Source organism: Paramormyrops kingsleyae, chromosome 2 (assembly GCF_048594095.1).
Source record: "Paramormyrops kingsleyae isolate MSU_618 chromosome 2, PKINGS_0.4, whole genome shotgun sequence".
Classification (NCBI taxonomy): Eukaryota; Metazoa; Chordata; class Actinopteri; order Osteoglossiformes; family Mormyridae; genus Paramormyrops; species Paramormyrops kingsleyae.
Window position 1 is genome coordinate 3,772,451 of NC_132798.1, and position 17,120 is coordinate 3,789,570.

Consider the following 17,120-nt stretch of genomic DNA (forward strand, 5'->3'; position numbering starts at 1 on the left):
CTAACCATTAAGCCACCACTGCCCACAAAACTGGGAATTGTCAATGATATTGCTTCTTGATTCATTAATTATCCATGCACAAGTAAACCCGTGTGAAGTTGCCCCCCCCCTCATATGTTTCAGATTTTACACAAGCTAGTGTTAATCTTTGTGCCACATTTGTGCTGTCGAAATTTTCATTTGTGCAGCTTTATTTTCTGAGGTATAAATGTTTGTTTAAATGGCGGTGTGATCACTGTGGGGTAACCCCCCATTCGCATCTGATTTATACCAAACCAATTTCAAAGTTGTATTCTCAAACAATAGAGACCAGTTTGGTTAAAGTCTGAAACATATGGGGGGGGGGGGGGGGCAACATCACGCAGGTGTGAAACACATATGCAAATATAGGCTAGTATAGTTCATGACGTGTATATAGTTGGGCGAGTTTGTTCATTTACGTAAATTTCTGAATCACACTCAGGGTTCTCAGCTCAGGGTTCTCAGCTAAGGGTTCTCAGCTCAGGGTTCTCAGCACAGGGTTCTCAGAAGTGTTGGAGATTCTTTTGAGAACACCATAAGTAAAGGTTAACTAAACATTAGCTTTTTATAATGGCGGATATTGGCAAAAAATGATGAGTTTCAGGTGTCCAACTATATCAACATCTACAGAACCTTTGGAAAACAATTTAATTTATAATTATCAGTGTCTTAATTGACATCTGCAGATGGACAGATAATGACATAGTACTAAACATGGATAAATTATATGGATTGGGATCATGTGTAGGAAATGTGTGTCCTTTCTAGGGCTAACAGTGATGTGGTAGGTAGGGGGCTAAAGACAAACAACACGGAGAACAAAACAACAAAGAAACAATGCAAACCACAAAGACGCATCAGCATGCAGATGTGGAGAGAAAAACCACTGCAGACTCTGGACTGGGGCACTGTGCCAGGTCTTCAGCACAGTCGCTCAGGGCTGGCTGCTGCTCCCAGCAGGCCAAAATTGGTGTTACTTTAGCTGAATGGACCAAGGCCTTTGGCGATATGGGAATCCAGTGCTGAGTAATAAGGTTTTCCTGAAAAATCAATGGCTTTCATTTTACCAGATTTGTCTTTCCTTAATGCTTGTCTGCATTTGTTTTATTGTGTCTGTTTCATGTGTGTTTAAAAATAATTTTTAGATTACCCATGGACTACTGTGCTATAAGAATGCATTCTTATGCATTGTTTGTGTGTGTGTGTGTATGTGTATAATATAATATAAGCCATTTTTTCCATGTTAAATAAGCTGGTGATGCGTACAATTATGACGTGAGACTTGTTTTTGTATTCTGAATGTTATGGCATGAATCCACGGGAAAACTAAATTGCCAAATGGATTGGATTGGCCCCGTGAAACCGTGGAGTGTGTTGAAATGTATAAGCATATAAGCAATGTCATTGCACTATAAAAGTAGGCATGTATTTGTTTCTACAAAGACGAATAATTGCTAACATACAATTTGTTCCTACAACTGCATTGCCCTTTAATTCATTATCCTGATTAACTGAGAAACACAACTTTTCCTTTCTGGTGCCTTAGAGTGCTGATGTCTTCCAAGTTTCCAGAGGGTTTGACAGGACGTGTGGAGTTTAATGATGATGGGGACAGGAAATTTGCACACTACAACATTCTGAACTACCAGAAGAGCAGGCTCATCCAAGTTGGCCTTTTCAATGGCACCCAGGTGTGGAATCTTCAATGGCTAACTTGCTGTTTTTACCTAAACAATTAGCTTGTGCTTTCAGTCAGACACATTAGTGTTTTTTTGGTGACATAGGTTTTACAGTTTTTATTCAAAGAAATTCATTAAAGATCAAACTCATCAATAATACATCCCTTTCAGAGACTTTTCAGTTTAGGAATTAGGCTGAAGCCTACTTAATGAAAAGGAAGGCATGAATTACTAAATGACCTTTCAATTAATCATGTAATCACAAACGTGGCTGTACAAAGTAGGAGAGACCATTAGTCCCTGTCACCGCTTGTTTCAGTTAATAGAACAATTAAGCATGGTACTGATATTTTGTAAGTGGTTTGGTGCTTTGATTTGCAGGTTGTGTTAAACAATCAGAAGAAAATCATCTGGCCTGGAGGAGAGACAGAGAAACCTAGAGGTTATCAAATGTCTACTCGACTTAAGGTAAAAGCCAGAGCCGTACTTGGTGTAGGCTCACCCTCTGCTGTCATGTTGTTTAATATCTGCAGTTTAATATCAGTGTTATGACGCGGGGTAACTGATGGTCCACAAACTCATAGGTAGCTAATAGTGCTGGAACAGGGCTTACAGTGTTGGGGGGGGGGGGGCATTCAACAAAGAACACATGTGAGCACATTTAAACTCAAAAAAGGTGACAGAGGAACAGAGCATGGACTGGCATATATATATATATATATACATACATACATACATACACACATACACACACACATACAGAGAATACAACCTAAACATGTAACCTAAGCACTAGGGACACAAACACCAGATACACCACATACAAGGAATACAGGGCAGCCTCAAACTCACGACCGTAGATGTATGGTTTGCAGCCGCATGCTCATCCCATTCAGCCACATGGCAGCCTAGGGAACAGCTAAACTGTGAGGACTATAACTGGGGGTAAAGCAAGGGGAACACAGGGAACAGAACAGTATGACCAGTGACACCTGCTGGCCAAACAGGGAAACAACAGACAGAATGGGACATGGCAGGGATCGATCCTGATAATCTGTTTCTAAACATAAGCTGAATTCATGAGGTGGTCAGGCCCAAGTTAGTTTGAGGCACGTATAGAGTAACAAACAGACCCGCCTTTCTGTGTTTTTGGTGTAGATAGTCACCATTCACCAGGAACCTTTTGTGTATGTTAAACCCACCCTGCACGATGGGACCTGCAGGGAGGAATACACTGTCAATGGTGTCTTGATAAAGAAAGTCATCTGTACTGGACCCAATGAAACTATTCCAGGTAACAGGCATTTTGAACGTGACATTTTGCTTCTCTGACTCTTGGTTCTGTGACTTTGTGTCATGCTATACAGGCATATACAAACATGCATTTAAAACATTAACATTCTTCAGCACAGGTGTTGAGGGTGCTGTTAACCCTTCGTTTCTGTCCCTTGGATTATAGGACGCCCAATCGTGCCGCAGTGTTGCTATGGTTTCTGCATTGACCTACTAATCAAGCTGGCAATGACCTTGAACTTCACATATGAGGTGCATTTGGTGGCTGATGGTAAATTTGGGACACAAGAGCGGGTGAGCCCCTTCAGGCTACCTCAAGCATACCCTTCACCCTCTTAAAACCTGTCTCCAGTAGCCAGAGTGCTTTAAACATACCGGCTGCTATGTTTCGCTATTCCCATACGCTCCATTTGCTCTCCTTTTGAAAGCTATTTAGTGCAGTATGTAACCTTGCAGGGATTAAAAAGCATTTCACTGCAAAAGGAGAATGATTAAAAGTCCTTTTATTGTACAATTATGTATCCTTCTCAGGCTGGCCTGTCAAGCAATATTTGAGTCCCTAATCCTATTTATCATATTAAATGTAGTTTACTGCATATATGAGTCATCGTCTTATGTTTATATTCCAAAAAATATAATTACTGACAATCTGTGAATAAGAAATATGATTAAACTACTAAGCTTGTTAAGGATCCTGGAAATGGGGATGTCCTGTCCCAGAGAACAGTAAGAATACGAAACGTATTACAAGAAAATTAAGTAAAAAGAATTCAAATGCATATTTCTCCATTGCTTTGTCCAGGTAAATAACAGCAACAAGAAAGAGTGGAACGGCATGATGGGAGAGCTTCTTGGGGGCCAAGCCGACATGATTGTGGCTCCGCTCACGATAAACAACGAGCGTGCCCAGTACATAGAGTTCTCCAAACCATTCAAGTACCAAGGCCTCACAATCCTGGTCAAGAAGGTAAGATTCTGCATACATTAAAGTACTGTTTCTCTCCAGCGTTCTGATATTTAATGTCCCAAACCATTTGATCCAGTTGTTCTTTGTGTGCAAATATTTGCACACAGAATGGTATATTGCACACGGAATAAATCCGTCCATTAATGTACAATGTGTATTTTTCAGGAAATCCCCCGCAGCACCCTGGACTCGTTCATGCAGCCTTTCCAGAGCACTCTGTGGCTGCTGGTGGGCCTCTCGGTGCACGTTGTGGCAGTCATGCTCTACCTACTTGATCGCTTCAGGTACAGTGTGGCGATAATAGTGAAGTACTAATTGTTTCCTCTTCAGTCTGGTTGCTGCTCCTCTAATCTCTAACATTATTTACATTCTGTAGCTGTTAAGCAAAGCCCATTATACGCAACCTGACATTTGCGCTATACCTATTGCCTGTATCTCGAAGCTGGATTTCTTGCTTAACCGGATAACTTGTCGGATTTAAGGTAGTCTAGTTTAAGTGAACAAAGATAAAGTCCATTTAATGGTACCTTAAATCTGACAAGCTACCTGGCTAAGCAAGAAATCCTGCTTTGTGATGCAGTCCTCTGTTAGCTGATTATAGTTGTCAACAATACGCATCCTTTATGGTCACGGTAATGTGGAAATAAGGAGTCGTCGCATCATGGTGCTTTGTTGGAACACTTTCAGATAGCTTTTCCGTGATGCTTTGCATTAACTGCAGCTGCATAATGCCTTTGTAACACATTCGTATAACATTCAGCGCACCTTCATAAGGCATTCATAGAGCATTCCCAAGCAGCGTGTAAGTATACCTTAGCATTGCATTCATAATACTTTCAGTGAACAAGACATGAGGTAATACACATTAATAAGAAACTTTATAATCATATAATAATATGATGTTTGTTATTAATGTATTTTAAAGCTGTTAAGGCATTTTAGGATGTTAATGTATACTTACATGCTGCTTATGAATGTTCTATGAATGCATTATAAAGGTATTATAAAGGTGCGCTTAATGTAAAGTGTTACCAGCTTTTCTGTCATCTTTGTACGTTTTTGTATGAAATCACCAAATCACTGTACACCTTCAATATGTTCCCAAGGTCTCGTCTCTGTATGTGTGAAAGGGACGTCTAGTGGCACAAAGGATAGACATATCAGAGGAGAGTGGATGCAGACATGGTGGAATGCTTGGTGTTTGAGAGTTCTCCCAAATGGATTTTCTGGATTATCTTACAGCCCGTTTGGAAGGTTCAAAGTCAACAGTGAGGAGGAGGAAGAAGATGCCCTCACCTTATCTTCAGCAATGTGGTTCTCCTGGGGAGTGTTACTGAACTCTGGAATTGGGGAGGGTAACCAGATCTCCTGCTTTCCATTTCTGCCTTATTAGTCTACAGAGTGTTTGTACCATGAAGTGTGACATTGTGACATTATCAATGTATGCAAATGGCTGCACCATATGTTTCTGCTTCATCTTTTTTTGTAATTTCGGCTGAGTGTGTCTGATTGCATGTCTGACTGTGAACTCATTTGATCTGGTGCATTCAGGCACAGCTATTTCACTGCACCAGCTGCTGCCAGTGCATGCCCGTGCGCCTTGTGTGCACTGTGCCGTGAGAATGCATGAAAATGGGATGTTGGTGCACTCTCAGGGGCACCACGCAGCTTCTCAGCCCGGATCCTGGGCATGGTTTGGGCCGGCTTTGCCATGATCATCGTGGCATCCTACACTGCCAACCTGGCTGCTTTCCTCGTGTTGGACCGGCCTGAAGAGCGCATCACGGGCATCAACGACCCAAGGGTGAGACATTGTGTATAGCCCTGTGAAAAACGCACATATGCACAAGTCAGGAGAACTGTAGGTTAGGACAGGGGAAACTTACTGTACCCTCAGAATGTCACAGGTGTGGGAGCCAAACAATGTATATAAAATGGCCATTTTTCCTCTCTAAGTAAAATGAACAGAGAGTGAAGGAGAGTGGGACCATTGCTCCGGGCCTGTCTGCCTGTCTCCCCCACTCTCAATCAAACACACATATAGCAAACCTATTTCATATAATTACTAATTGATTGCTAATTGATCCCCCTTACCCCCTAGCTTCACCCATCGCCCAAAACATCCAAAATGGCCCAACCACCCCCCCCCCCCCCCTTACACTCATCAAGAACAGTATTCTGGCTGTTTGGTATCTAATATAATGGTTCAGCTTTTGAATCGATCATACAGTAGATGGTGTTGGTCTATGGCAGGGTTCCCCAGTTCCTGTCCTGGAGGGCCGGAACCCAACATAGTTTGCAGATTTCCTTGCTCGAATCCATTTTAACAGCTGATTAATAGGTTTAGTATGTAAGCTTGGACAGGGAAGTCTGCAGTCTGTGTTGGGTTCTGACCCTCCTGGACTGGAATTGGGGAACCCTGGTCTACGAACTTAAAGGAAAGTAGAAGATCTAAGCTGATACAGTGGGCAAAGAGTAATGGCAGGGGGAAGCATGGTAAAATAAACGTGACATGGACAGCATGTTTGCAGAGCATAAACATTAGTGGGAAACCGTCGTGCTCTGTGGCTGCCCTCCAGCTGCGGAACCCGTCCGACAAGTTCATCTACGCCACGGTGAAGCAGAGCTCGGTGGACATCTACTTCAGGAGGCAGGTGGAGCTGAGCACCATGTACCGGCACATGGAGAAGCACAACTACGAGAGCGCAGCCGAGGCCATCCAAGCCGTGCGGGACAAGTGAGTGAACGGGAGGGGGCGGCTAGCGGACCAGCCGACCGCCGGGTGACCTCGGGTGCGAGGCTGCAGGGATGTAGAGTTTCTGTCACGTTTGTGATACGTCTCATCAACCTGGGAGAGAAGCAGTAAGACATCTTAAAAGCATGTGAAGGGAATTTGCATATATTGACTTCTCTGCCCCCTGGTCTGTGCTTTGCACAGCAAGCTCCACGCTTTCATCTGGGACTCCGCTGTGCTGGAGTTTGAAGCCTCGCAGAAGTGTGACCTGGTGACCACAGGAGAGCTGTTCTTCCGCTCTGGCTTTGGCATCGGCATGCGGAAGGACAGCCCGTGGAAGCAGAACGTGTCTCTGGCCATTCTCAGGTCAGTCCCTGTCAAACCTGCATGCGCTGCCACATCTTTTTCGTTTCGTTTCTCTTTCCATGTGGAAACAGTGGATCAGCTGCTTACATTAACTTAATCCCTGCAGCTCTCATGAAAATGGCTTCATGGAGGACCTTGACAAAACCTGGGTGAGATACCAGGAGTGTGACTCCAGGAGCAACGCCCCAGCTACCCTCACATTTGAGAACATGGCAGGTACGTTCCGTGCTATTTCGTCTTTTTTGACACAGAAGGATTCTGCTTTTCAATGGCTTCAATGCCCCATCACAAATGTCCAGGTAGAGATCTTCTCCTTTCGGACTGTAGATGGCGCTGCACATCTTACTTTGAATAAAATGGACCCAGTCAGTGCTTTGTGACTTTAAGCAGGACGACAGTGTGAAGCTGCTCAGGCCCTCAGCAGTAGGTCAGCGTGAATAGCACAGCGCCCCCCGATGGCTGACTGCTGTCTTCACACAGGCGTCTTCATGCTGGTGGCTGGGGGCATCGTGGCTGGCATCTTCCTCATCTTCATCGAAATCGCCTACAAGCGCCACAAAGACGCCCGGCGGAAACAGATGCAGCTGGCCTTCGCGGCGGTGAATGTCTGGAGGAAGAACCTGCAGGTATGGCTGCCGCAGAGGAGGGAGTGAGCTGGGCCGGTGACAGTCTGGCGTCACCTGACTGAGCCGGAGCCACACTTTTAGGACGTCTCTGAGCATTCGCTCTCTCCGCTCCGACGCTGAGGTTATAAGCCGACGAGCGTTACCGAGTGTAAATGGTGTAGGATATGTCTGGAGATACTCCAGCAGCTACAGCACAGGGCGTCCAGCGGTTTGGTCCCAAGCAGACCAAACCCCTCCAGCAGTATTTTGGTCCAGAATCAATTTCAGGTGCTGTAGACCAGCCCATCTTACTCTTGAAATAAATGCCGCGTGTCTCTTCCTTTAACAAATGCATCGCGCTTGTGTTGCTGATTGCTGTGTTAATTTTAAAAACATTCAAAGAAAAATCAATATAGCTTATTTAAATAATTCATGACATTTGATGATGATTTAGCTGTCGGCTAAGTGTGTACGTAATAGACATCAGGGAAATATGTTATATATAATAGAATTTCTCCGTTACCTTCTGACATATGTTGAGCCTGATACATGTAGATGGACTGAATGTGAGGGGTAATTCAGTCCTGATTTACAGAGGAGAAGCTTTACTGGGGCCTTTCAGGGAACAGGTGTTGTTCTTTTCATCCACCCACTTTGTTTTCATGGATGGGTGGGGGGGTGGTATGTGTGGGTCTTGCTTTTGGGCATGAGCCCATGTTCTCATTAATATTGATTTTGATCTTCATTTGTTATCCCTCAGTGCTCCTCGTGCCACTCGATGTGTCACTTAAATGCATTTTAATTTACATGAGCAAAAAAAAAAAAAAGTCATGGGAGGAATTATGGATGGTTAGGATACATGGCTTTTTACAGAAAACCATGTCTTAATTCCCTGCATAATCACTCTGTGGATGGCTTTCCATATCACGTGACATCCACTCCCTCTCTCTGTCTGCCAAAAGCAGAATTTCTCTCTGACTCCTTCTCATTGCCTTCTGCTGCTAAAGCTTACTGAATAGGCCCCCTTCTGCTCCCCCCCCCCCCCCCCCCCCCGCCCCCATGCCTGGCCATGAGCCTCAGCAGCAGGGAGGAAGACAGGGCCCTGTCTCTACTGGGGAGTCTGGGGCCATTCCCAGCAGTAAAGCGCTGTAAGGCTGTGATGTTGCCGCGGTGCCGGCCAGGTGCATGCTGGGCCGTGCTCTTTTCCGAAGAGTGCTGCTGCTGTGAGTCGCAGAGCCGCCGCTGGCAGGCAGGGGTCGCTGTCTCCCGTCTGTGCGGGCAGATCCGTGTCCACGTGGTGCGACGTGCGTGGTGATACTCAGCATTGGAGAGGCAGTGGGACGGCCCCTTGCTCTCCGACCCCGGTGCGGTTCCCCGTTCCCCGTGCATCTTGAGCACCGTTGTGGCTCAGATGCAAATGCCGTTTGCGAGCTCGGGGAGCCACGCAGAATAAATGTGCCCGTACTCAGAGCTGTGGCTCAGGCAGACGGCGGCATGCGTGGCACCGTTATCTACATGCATAAGTAAACGAGAACATGCACCAGAATGCATATAAGCAGTATTTTCTGACATGTAAACTGGCTGTTCTGTAAAGAAGAAAAAATAAACATTATTTATGCGGCACATTAGAAATACAATCAGTGTCCATGCATTCTAATGTCAGGATCCTATTTGTAGTATAAAAACGAGCATATAGTAGGATTTCCAAAATGTTTGAAGCATATAGATGTTTTGCTGTATAAAATAATTAATCAGGTCCCCATAAAGCACATGTACTATGCGTATAATATGTGTTTCTGAGAGACAGTACCTTGCATTTAAAGCACGACATTGCTTTGTTTGTGGGCAAACATTGTCCACGCAACATGGGATTGGCAGTAATGAATGCGACTACAGGCATGACCTTTAAATCCAGTTACACTTTCAGATGATAAACTCACTTGTGAGGGATATTTCGGGAACTGGGAGCACTTCAGGGGCGAAGCTGTTGCCACAATTTGCATATAGAACCTCCTACTTGTGTGGAAGGCTGAAGCCTTTATGCGAGAGACACCTGCTGACCGGCCACCCACGAATCCAAGGTCAGCATCACGCAGCCTAGATGCTGCATCCAGAGATCTGCAGTCAGGTCTTGTTTACTGTCTTATTAGCTTTGTGCTCAGAGTTGACTGAAAAGATGAAAACAATATGGTTTACGTTATAATATTATAAGAATTTTTGACAGTAATATTATAATATTATAAGAGTTTTATCCAGAACAAAAGACCAAAGCATTTCATACTATAACGGTGTTATAGGACGTGTTCATTCACATTCCCTGATGAGCACATGAGCACCTTCCATCCTCCACCCTCCATCTCGGTGGCTCTCGACAGCTCACACAGTCACCAATGCCCCCACAGACTGCTCCACCACTGGGGATAGATGTGCCTGGGCTCTTCATCCTCTCCCGCCAAGTGGGCTGCTTGTAAACCGAGCGTGAAAGGTCAGGTGTAGGCTGGCTGCAGTGCTGGCTGCAGTGCTGGCTGTTATTTGCAGTGCTGATCAGAAAGGGGGGGCGGCATAATGTAACTGGGGAAAATGGGAGGGGGGCCCGGCAGCGGGAAGGCGGTGGGAACACAGGTGTAGCCTGTCAGTATCAGCCTGGGTTTTACTTCTGAAATCCCGTGGGTGCATCTTGAGGCTCAGGACAGCCTTATTCCTGAAATCATCCAATAAAAATGTCCTTTCCGAGTCTTTGCCAGGGTTATGACGTGTGATGTGACTTAAGATTTGAGAGTCAGGAAACGCTAATGCGAACGATCATCGCTCCAGGATAGTACATTTAAACTGGATATAAATAACTTTTGTCTGACTGCATTTCTTTCCTGTAGGAGCTGGTTGTGTTATTTGACTGTAAAGACAAAATGTGCATTTGTGGCTAATGTGTTAATAATGGAGAAATATAAAGAAAATATGGAGTGTTCTTAACAATATGGGGCTGTTGTGTTACCTTATATGATGTGTTATCTGGTGTTCAATGTGTGCTGTACAGGCTAACGTCCTGTTGGTACCTATCTTACTTGAAGGTTTTGGAACAATATACTTCATTTCCTGGCCGCTTCTGTTTTTCTCCACTGGAGAAAAAGACCTGGAGTCTGCTCTATTTGTGACAGACAAAACGAGTCAATGGCATCTTTCAGGTTAAGGGTCACAAATGAATCGAGTTTCCTAACAAACGAAGAGCTGTCTGCCACACCGGGAACAAACTGTTTTTCATAAAGGTTGCAAAGAATAAGATGAAGGGGTGAAATTGGGATTAAACCCTGGCCTGCCTTTACCATAAGCTGCTACTGAGTACAATGTGTAACAGGGACTGAAAGACCCAGGTTAGTTTCCAAGACAACAGTGGAGAATAAGCAGGCTATACGTGGGCATTGGAAGTGCTGAAGTGAATTTTGTCTTGTTAAACTGGCCCATGTCACAATGTTGTACCTGCATGTCTTTTTGCAAAACCCTCTGGCCAGACTTATCCTGGAGTAATACATTCCTTTACTCTGTATGCCACAGATCTATGACCATAAACTGCAAATAAATTAATATGCCATTCATGGATCCTGTCTTTGTTACAGAGAGTAAAACCTTCCAGTTGAGAGACGTAAGAAACGTAAGCCCAGTGGGACGATTGTGACATAGGTGGACGGTCATGTCATTCATTCTGCTTCTCTATTGCTGCATGTCTTCTGGTGGAATTCACTCTGTCTCTGCCCTCCTCCAACCTCACATTCTCTTCACGTGCCCCTGACCCCCCCCCCCCCCCCACCCCCCCACTTCACCGTGTGGGATGGATTTCTGGTACAACTAAAGTCCTGCATTAGTTGTAACATTTTTTCATTTTTTTTGCTCAGTTAGTGATTGTAGCCTTTGCTTGATTCTTGATTCTGGCCTTTACTTAGTTTCTTTAGTTTTCTTTGTACTTTTTTTGCTTTAAAATTTTAAGGGAAGGGAAACGGGGGCCACGCTTATGCGTTTCCCTTTCAGTAGCCTTGGTATAAATGCACCCCACCCTTTACACTCTCTTCATTGCTGCCTTCCAAAACCTTAAGAGTTACTACCAGAGCAGGAGGCATGTCCCATGTGACTTCTAGCTCTTTCATAGTTCTTTGTAACAGAGCAATAAAGGGAGGAAAGGAAGGGAATGAGTGCATTGCCTTTTACGTTCTGTCAATGATGCCACCTAAAAACGTAAAGAGCGACTGCAGGCCCCCGACTAGGCTTCCCGGGACATGCACAAGACGCGAAATGGGAAAGTGTTCAATTTTTGCCAGATAAGTCATGCATGCTTTCAAGTCCTACACATTGTGGAGGAGCTCTGATTGGGGTAATATCAGTAATGGGTAAAAGTCAGGGACAGTAACCTCTGGATGGGAGGGGCACAGGTGTATTACCCTGTAATGGATGTCTTACTTCATTTAGGGTCTTGTGAGAACTACAGCGGACTCCTGAAATGTGAGTGTGGGCTCCTTCTTTCACTATACAATGAGAGAGGTGACAGTTGGGGTCCCATTGTGCTTAAAGCTGAGACATGAGTGAGAAATGGGACATTTTCTGCCCATTTCTGAGCCTTGAGATCTGATGGCCACAAAAAGACCCTCAAAGACCTCTCTGGTCAAACCACCTGGGCAGGCCTGGCAAGGGACAGACTGGCATTTTGCTGTGCCCCTTCTGGATGGGGCGCCTTCCAACCCCAGACCTAACAGGGGGAGATAGTTGGGGGGTGGGACACTGCAACGAAATATACTCCACTGGAGAACGTAAATAATTTTTCTACATATATATTTATTTTAGGATAGGAAAAGTGGTAGAGCAGAACCCGACCCCAAAAAGAAAGCCTCTTTTAGGTCCATCAGTACCTCCCTGGCCTCCAGCATCAACAGACGTAGGTCCTCCAAAGACACGGTAAGGAGATGAAGATAATTACACCCCCCCTCTTACCCTCTTTCTGTCTTTTCCCCCCTACAATCACTGCTTTCCTCCCTGGCTGTCTCCCTCTCTCAGCCTCCCCCCCCCCCTCTCTCTCTCTCTCTCTCTCTCCTGTCATGCCATCTTTACTGCCAGCCGCCTCCCATTTCAGCGCTTTGTCACTCTCACACATGGAGCTTGTGTCCCAGCCACGTGTCTGTCTGTCAGCCATCTCTGCACCATCCAGACATGTGTCTGAAAAGAGCCATGAGAGTAATGGACAGCAGGTCTGGACAGGCCTGAGACGTAATCTACAGGAAGCGGGCGGCACTTCTGAGGCAGGGAGCGCTGGCTTGTCTCTCTCCGGCTAGCCCGGCTGTGGTTTCCCTGTTTCCTATCTCCCATTTCTTGTTGTGGTGCCACGCTCTCGGGATTTAATGACGCCTCTTATTCAGTCGCAGGGTTTCCCTAAATCCCAATTCTGTGCTGCTTTTGCCTTTTCCCCCCTAAAGGTTTTTCTACTTGCTACTTGTACCAGAGAACATAACCAGAAGTTATACTGACAGTATTCAGCATCTCAGGGAAACTAACTCCCCAGTTTTTTTCCAGCTGACTTTATTTCAGGATTATCATGTCGATTTACTTGCTGCCACATCACCGCCTAAAAGCCCCCCCCCCCCTCCAGTTTTGTAATCATTTTATGTAATGCTTTTGAATTGCACAGCTTTAATTAGGCTTGTACTTGCAAGTGGATCTGTTTGGATAGGTGCTGCATGTCATATTTGTGGTTTGTAATCCATTGTTGATTTTATTGAAAACAAAAAAATGTCTAAAATGCTACACCCACCAAGAGTCTAGAAGCCCTGCCCTTTCAACAGCCTTTTATTCTCTGACAGAACGCAGATTTCAGCACAGGGTTGAAATTAATGCTGAGTCACGCTGCAAATGATGAACGAGATATTTCACATAAGAAGCGCATTGTCCAAAGAGAACTCCACGTGTCTCGTAGATTCCGTCAAAGGCTGGAGTGGCAGTCTCTCCCAGGACCATAAACGTGTAGTGACATATATTTCCATTTTTATAATTTGCTTTGCATGCAATCCTCTAGGTTTCTTTCTAGGTGGTTTACGTCTGACAGCTGTTCCAGAATCGCCTTTCCTTCCTTCCGTTTTCCCTGCCATGTGTCAGAATGTCCCCTAACAGGAATGTCCTTGATTCATTGTTTCTGGTAGATGGGGAGCACAGTGCTGGCCCACGATCACACCCCCTTTGAAGCTTTAAAAACACACATGTAAAGGCCTTACAGACTGGACAAGCTAATGCAGCTCTAGTCAGTGACTGCTGGGAAGAGACACGGCGTTCAACCCAGAATCAATTTGAAGGAGTCCGTGGTGTATAGACTGAATTGGACACCAAGAAATAATTATGTTTGAGAGTTATTCTCTCTCACTCTTAATGATCTAAGTGTCAGTCTTGGGTTATTGGTAATTAGATCTTAAGTGGATGAAAGTGTCACAGTTGAAAGTCGGAAAGTTCTCAGCAGATGAGCTAGAATATTAAAAAATTTCTGAAGGGCAGCGTACTCATGTTCAGCTGCAGCCATTGTTTTACTTTATATCACTGTTTACTTTTATAAATGGATTTCAATGGATTTTGAGTGTTGGTGTCCCCACTACATGCCTGTATTCTATCTCCCTCTGCCAGCATGACTGTTGGGGCTGTGGTAGAGTAGACTTCTGTTTTGCTGTTCACCTGTTTCTCAGCAGGAGGCGCTGTGGCCTAGGACCCCTGACAAAGACCGGCCTCATTGCCACAGATTTCACAGGATATAAAAGTACTCTGATGCATCTCCCCGCCAAATAAATTTGTTTTTCTCCAGTGAAGTTCCTGTCCTTTGGGGCTGAAGGGACACAGCTACATATTATACTTTTCCACAAAACCTCAGGTCTGTTCTTACAAATTGTTAGCAAATGGCTGGTAGATGCATCTTAGCTGCTTTTAGAGGTAAATATAATATAATAAACTTTTTTTAAAAACAAGTCATACATACGAAACACCAAACCCTTTTCAAAATCCATTGTTTAGCATTGTTCAAAATCATCATATGCTAAGAACTGAAAATATGAGCAATACAGTTGTGTTTTTTTTGTAGGTTTTTTATTTTGAAAAATTCATCGTTTTGGGGGTGTGGAAAGAATACAGAGCTACATTTCAATTAATGCCTTTAGTGCAACTGACAGTTAATCATTGTGTTGTGTAAGATTTAAAAATTCTATATGAGAGATCAAACTAAACTTTTGCATTGAAAAATTTGATCACCTTTTGTAAACACTGTATACATATATGTACACATGCTTTATAAATCAATGTCCTGATTCAAATCAAGTGTATATGGTTTATATATTTATTAATCAGCTATATTCGATTTGCCAAATGTCACTGATGATCACCACAAAATGACCTCTTGTTTATTGTAATCCAAAATATGCAGAGTCAGTAACACAGGAAAGACTTTTTTTAGGAGCTATTAGAGCCGGACATTACAAAGAGCTCCTTTTGTGTCCTTTTCATCCATTAAAATATTTATGGCTCAAGATTAAAACAGAACACACAAATAAGTATGGCTTGATATAACATTTTTGAATTCATTAAGATCAGAGATTTTCTTTGCTTCTTTTCTGTAAATTCAATGAGACTGTCTCCATAGTGATTGCACATCAGCACTGGGAATTTATAAAGTTTGCATTCGGAATGCTTTATTCAATTACCTCCTAAGTGAATAGAAAACCAGCAATATAACTCGTCCTGAGGCAGGTGAAACCGGCCTGATTGGTAATCATGATGCACTGTTCAGTTCTTACCAAAGAGACCTCGATTAGCCTACCAATTAGATCATTGGAGGTTGATCAACGAATGTTGGTGTTATTCTTTGGATAAGCAGTCATTTCTACTCCTACACTGCCTGCTCTTTGTGGAGGAGAGTTGGGGCTTTTAAAATCATTTTAAACTGTATATTTATTTCAAATAAATCCTTACAGAATTATTAAAATTCCATGTTTTATATGTCTTTACCCTTGCAGCCCTACCCCACAGACATCACGGGCCAACTGAACCTCTCAGATCCGTCGGTCAGTACAGTGGTGTGAGAGGGGGCCGGGAGAAGCCCAACACACCCCCCCTCCCCCACAATGCCCAAGCGCTGCTGAGCCATCTGAACCCCTGAAATGAACACGCATCACCACGCCTGGGTCAGTCCAGAGTGATGGCCCATCTGGGCTGGGTGCACAAAGCGGCACGCCAGAGCACTGGCCACACCCACTGCCCCCCCCCCCCCCCAGAATGAAGCCCAACCCAGGAGAGCAACAGCCCATATACATTCACTTCAACCTACTCCAGATGTTATAACTGTGTGTACATTAAGTGTTAAACATGTATATGACATTTCTTTGTACGAAATGGATCAAGTTTGATTAGATCAAATGAATGAAGTACTCATTTTGATTTAAGAGAAAGCACTGCTCATGACAGTATAGCTACGTAATTTATTTGGAAATTTGTGTTATATCTATCATTTAATTTATATGTCTTACTACCTCCATATTTAAATACATTTTATTTTAGATATTTAACCTATTTGATACACTATATAAGTAATATATTTTGAGTGTGTCCCATTTGCTAATTTGAAAAGGTTTTAGTAATGAGATTTGTGCAATATGTATGACATCTCAAATTATAACGTTAAAAGGAGTGTGGAACAGAGTAAATCCATAGCTATTAACTATATGAGCTCTGTTGATACAGTAGCCTCCTCTTACCTAATTTTAGGGCATTTTTATACAATTTCCCTTTATTCGGCTGCTTAGTGCAATTTAGTGCCATTTTAACAAAATTATTGCGTTTTGGATTTAATTACAATATAATAATTATTGTTATCATGCCATATCCAATGGTTTTTTATGTAAGTTTGGCACATAATATTTGCATAATACCTCTGGATACATAAGTTTGTTTCCAAAGGGGATTTTACTATATAATATTTTATATACATATATGTTACCTACTGTTGTTTTATTTTAGTACTTGGTTGTTGTATTAATACAATTTGCTATATGTTATTTCTCATCTATATTGTTTTTCTGCATAATGAAAACTTTATGATTCCTTTTATCTAGCCCCCATAAAAGTACCACAATTTTCCTTTAATTAATGATTGTTTGCCGCTCACATCAACCACAAAGCGCGAGAAAGTCTTAGTCAAAGTAGTTAAGGGCAACAAATGAGTTTGATGTCCAGTATTTGTACTGTGCTGTAATGTACAAAAATTAGCTGGATGAAAAACAAGCAATTTGCTAAGCTGTGAATCTAAGAAACTTTCACTGCCTAATACATCTTGTCCACAGACCTGACGCAGCATCTTGACAGAGACAAGGTCCACTGTAAAATGCTTTTGTTTCGTCTAGATATTATGAAGGCTTTGCTAATTCTTGTGACAATAAATACATTGATATGAA

General features: G+C 43.4%; 1 protein-coding gene across 5 annotated transcripts in view; it reads left to right on the forward strand.

Moving 5' to 3' along the window:
- The window catches only part of grin1b (glutamate receptor, ionotropic, N-methyl D-aspartate 1b), a 32,361-nt gene extending 15,241 nt beyond the window's left edge, over positions 1–17,120 (forward strand). For 2 of the 5 annotated variants that reach the window (XM_072703773.1, XM_072703775.1), the window contains 13 exons: positions 1,568–1,712; positions 2,082–2,168; positions 2,859–2,994; positions 3,160–3,287; positions 3,796–3,960; positions 4,126–4,244; positions 5,203–5,315; positions 5,616–5,764; positions 6,540–6,697; positions 6,899–7,060; positions 7,167–7,276; positions 7,541–7,686; positions 12,493–17,120. In XM_072703773.1, coding sequence (XP_072559874.1) covers positions 1,568–1,712; positions 2,082–2,168; positions 2,859–2,994; positions 3,160–3,287; positions 3,796–3,960; positions 4,126–4,244; positions 5,203–5,315; positions 5,616–5,764; positions 6,540–6,697; positions 6,899–7,060; positions 7,167–7,276; positions 7,541–7,686; positions 12,493–12,615 — 1,741 coding nt within the window. In that variant the 3' untranslated portion in view covers positions 12,616–17,120. The remainder of the gene's footprint in view (positions 1–1,567; positions 1,713–2,081; positions 2,169–2,858; positions 2,995–3,159; positions 3,288–3,795; positions 3,961–4,125; positions 4,245–5,202; positions 5,316–5,615; positions 5,765–6,539; positions 6,698–6,898; positions 7,061–7,166; positions 7,277–7,540; positions 7,687–12,492) is intronic. The other 3 variants (XM_023791633.2, XM_023791631.2, XM_023791630.2) reach the window with 2 other exon arrangements.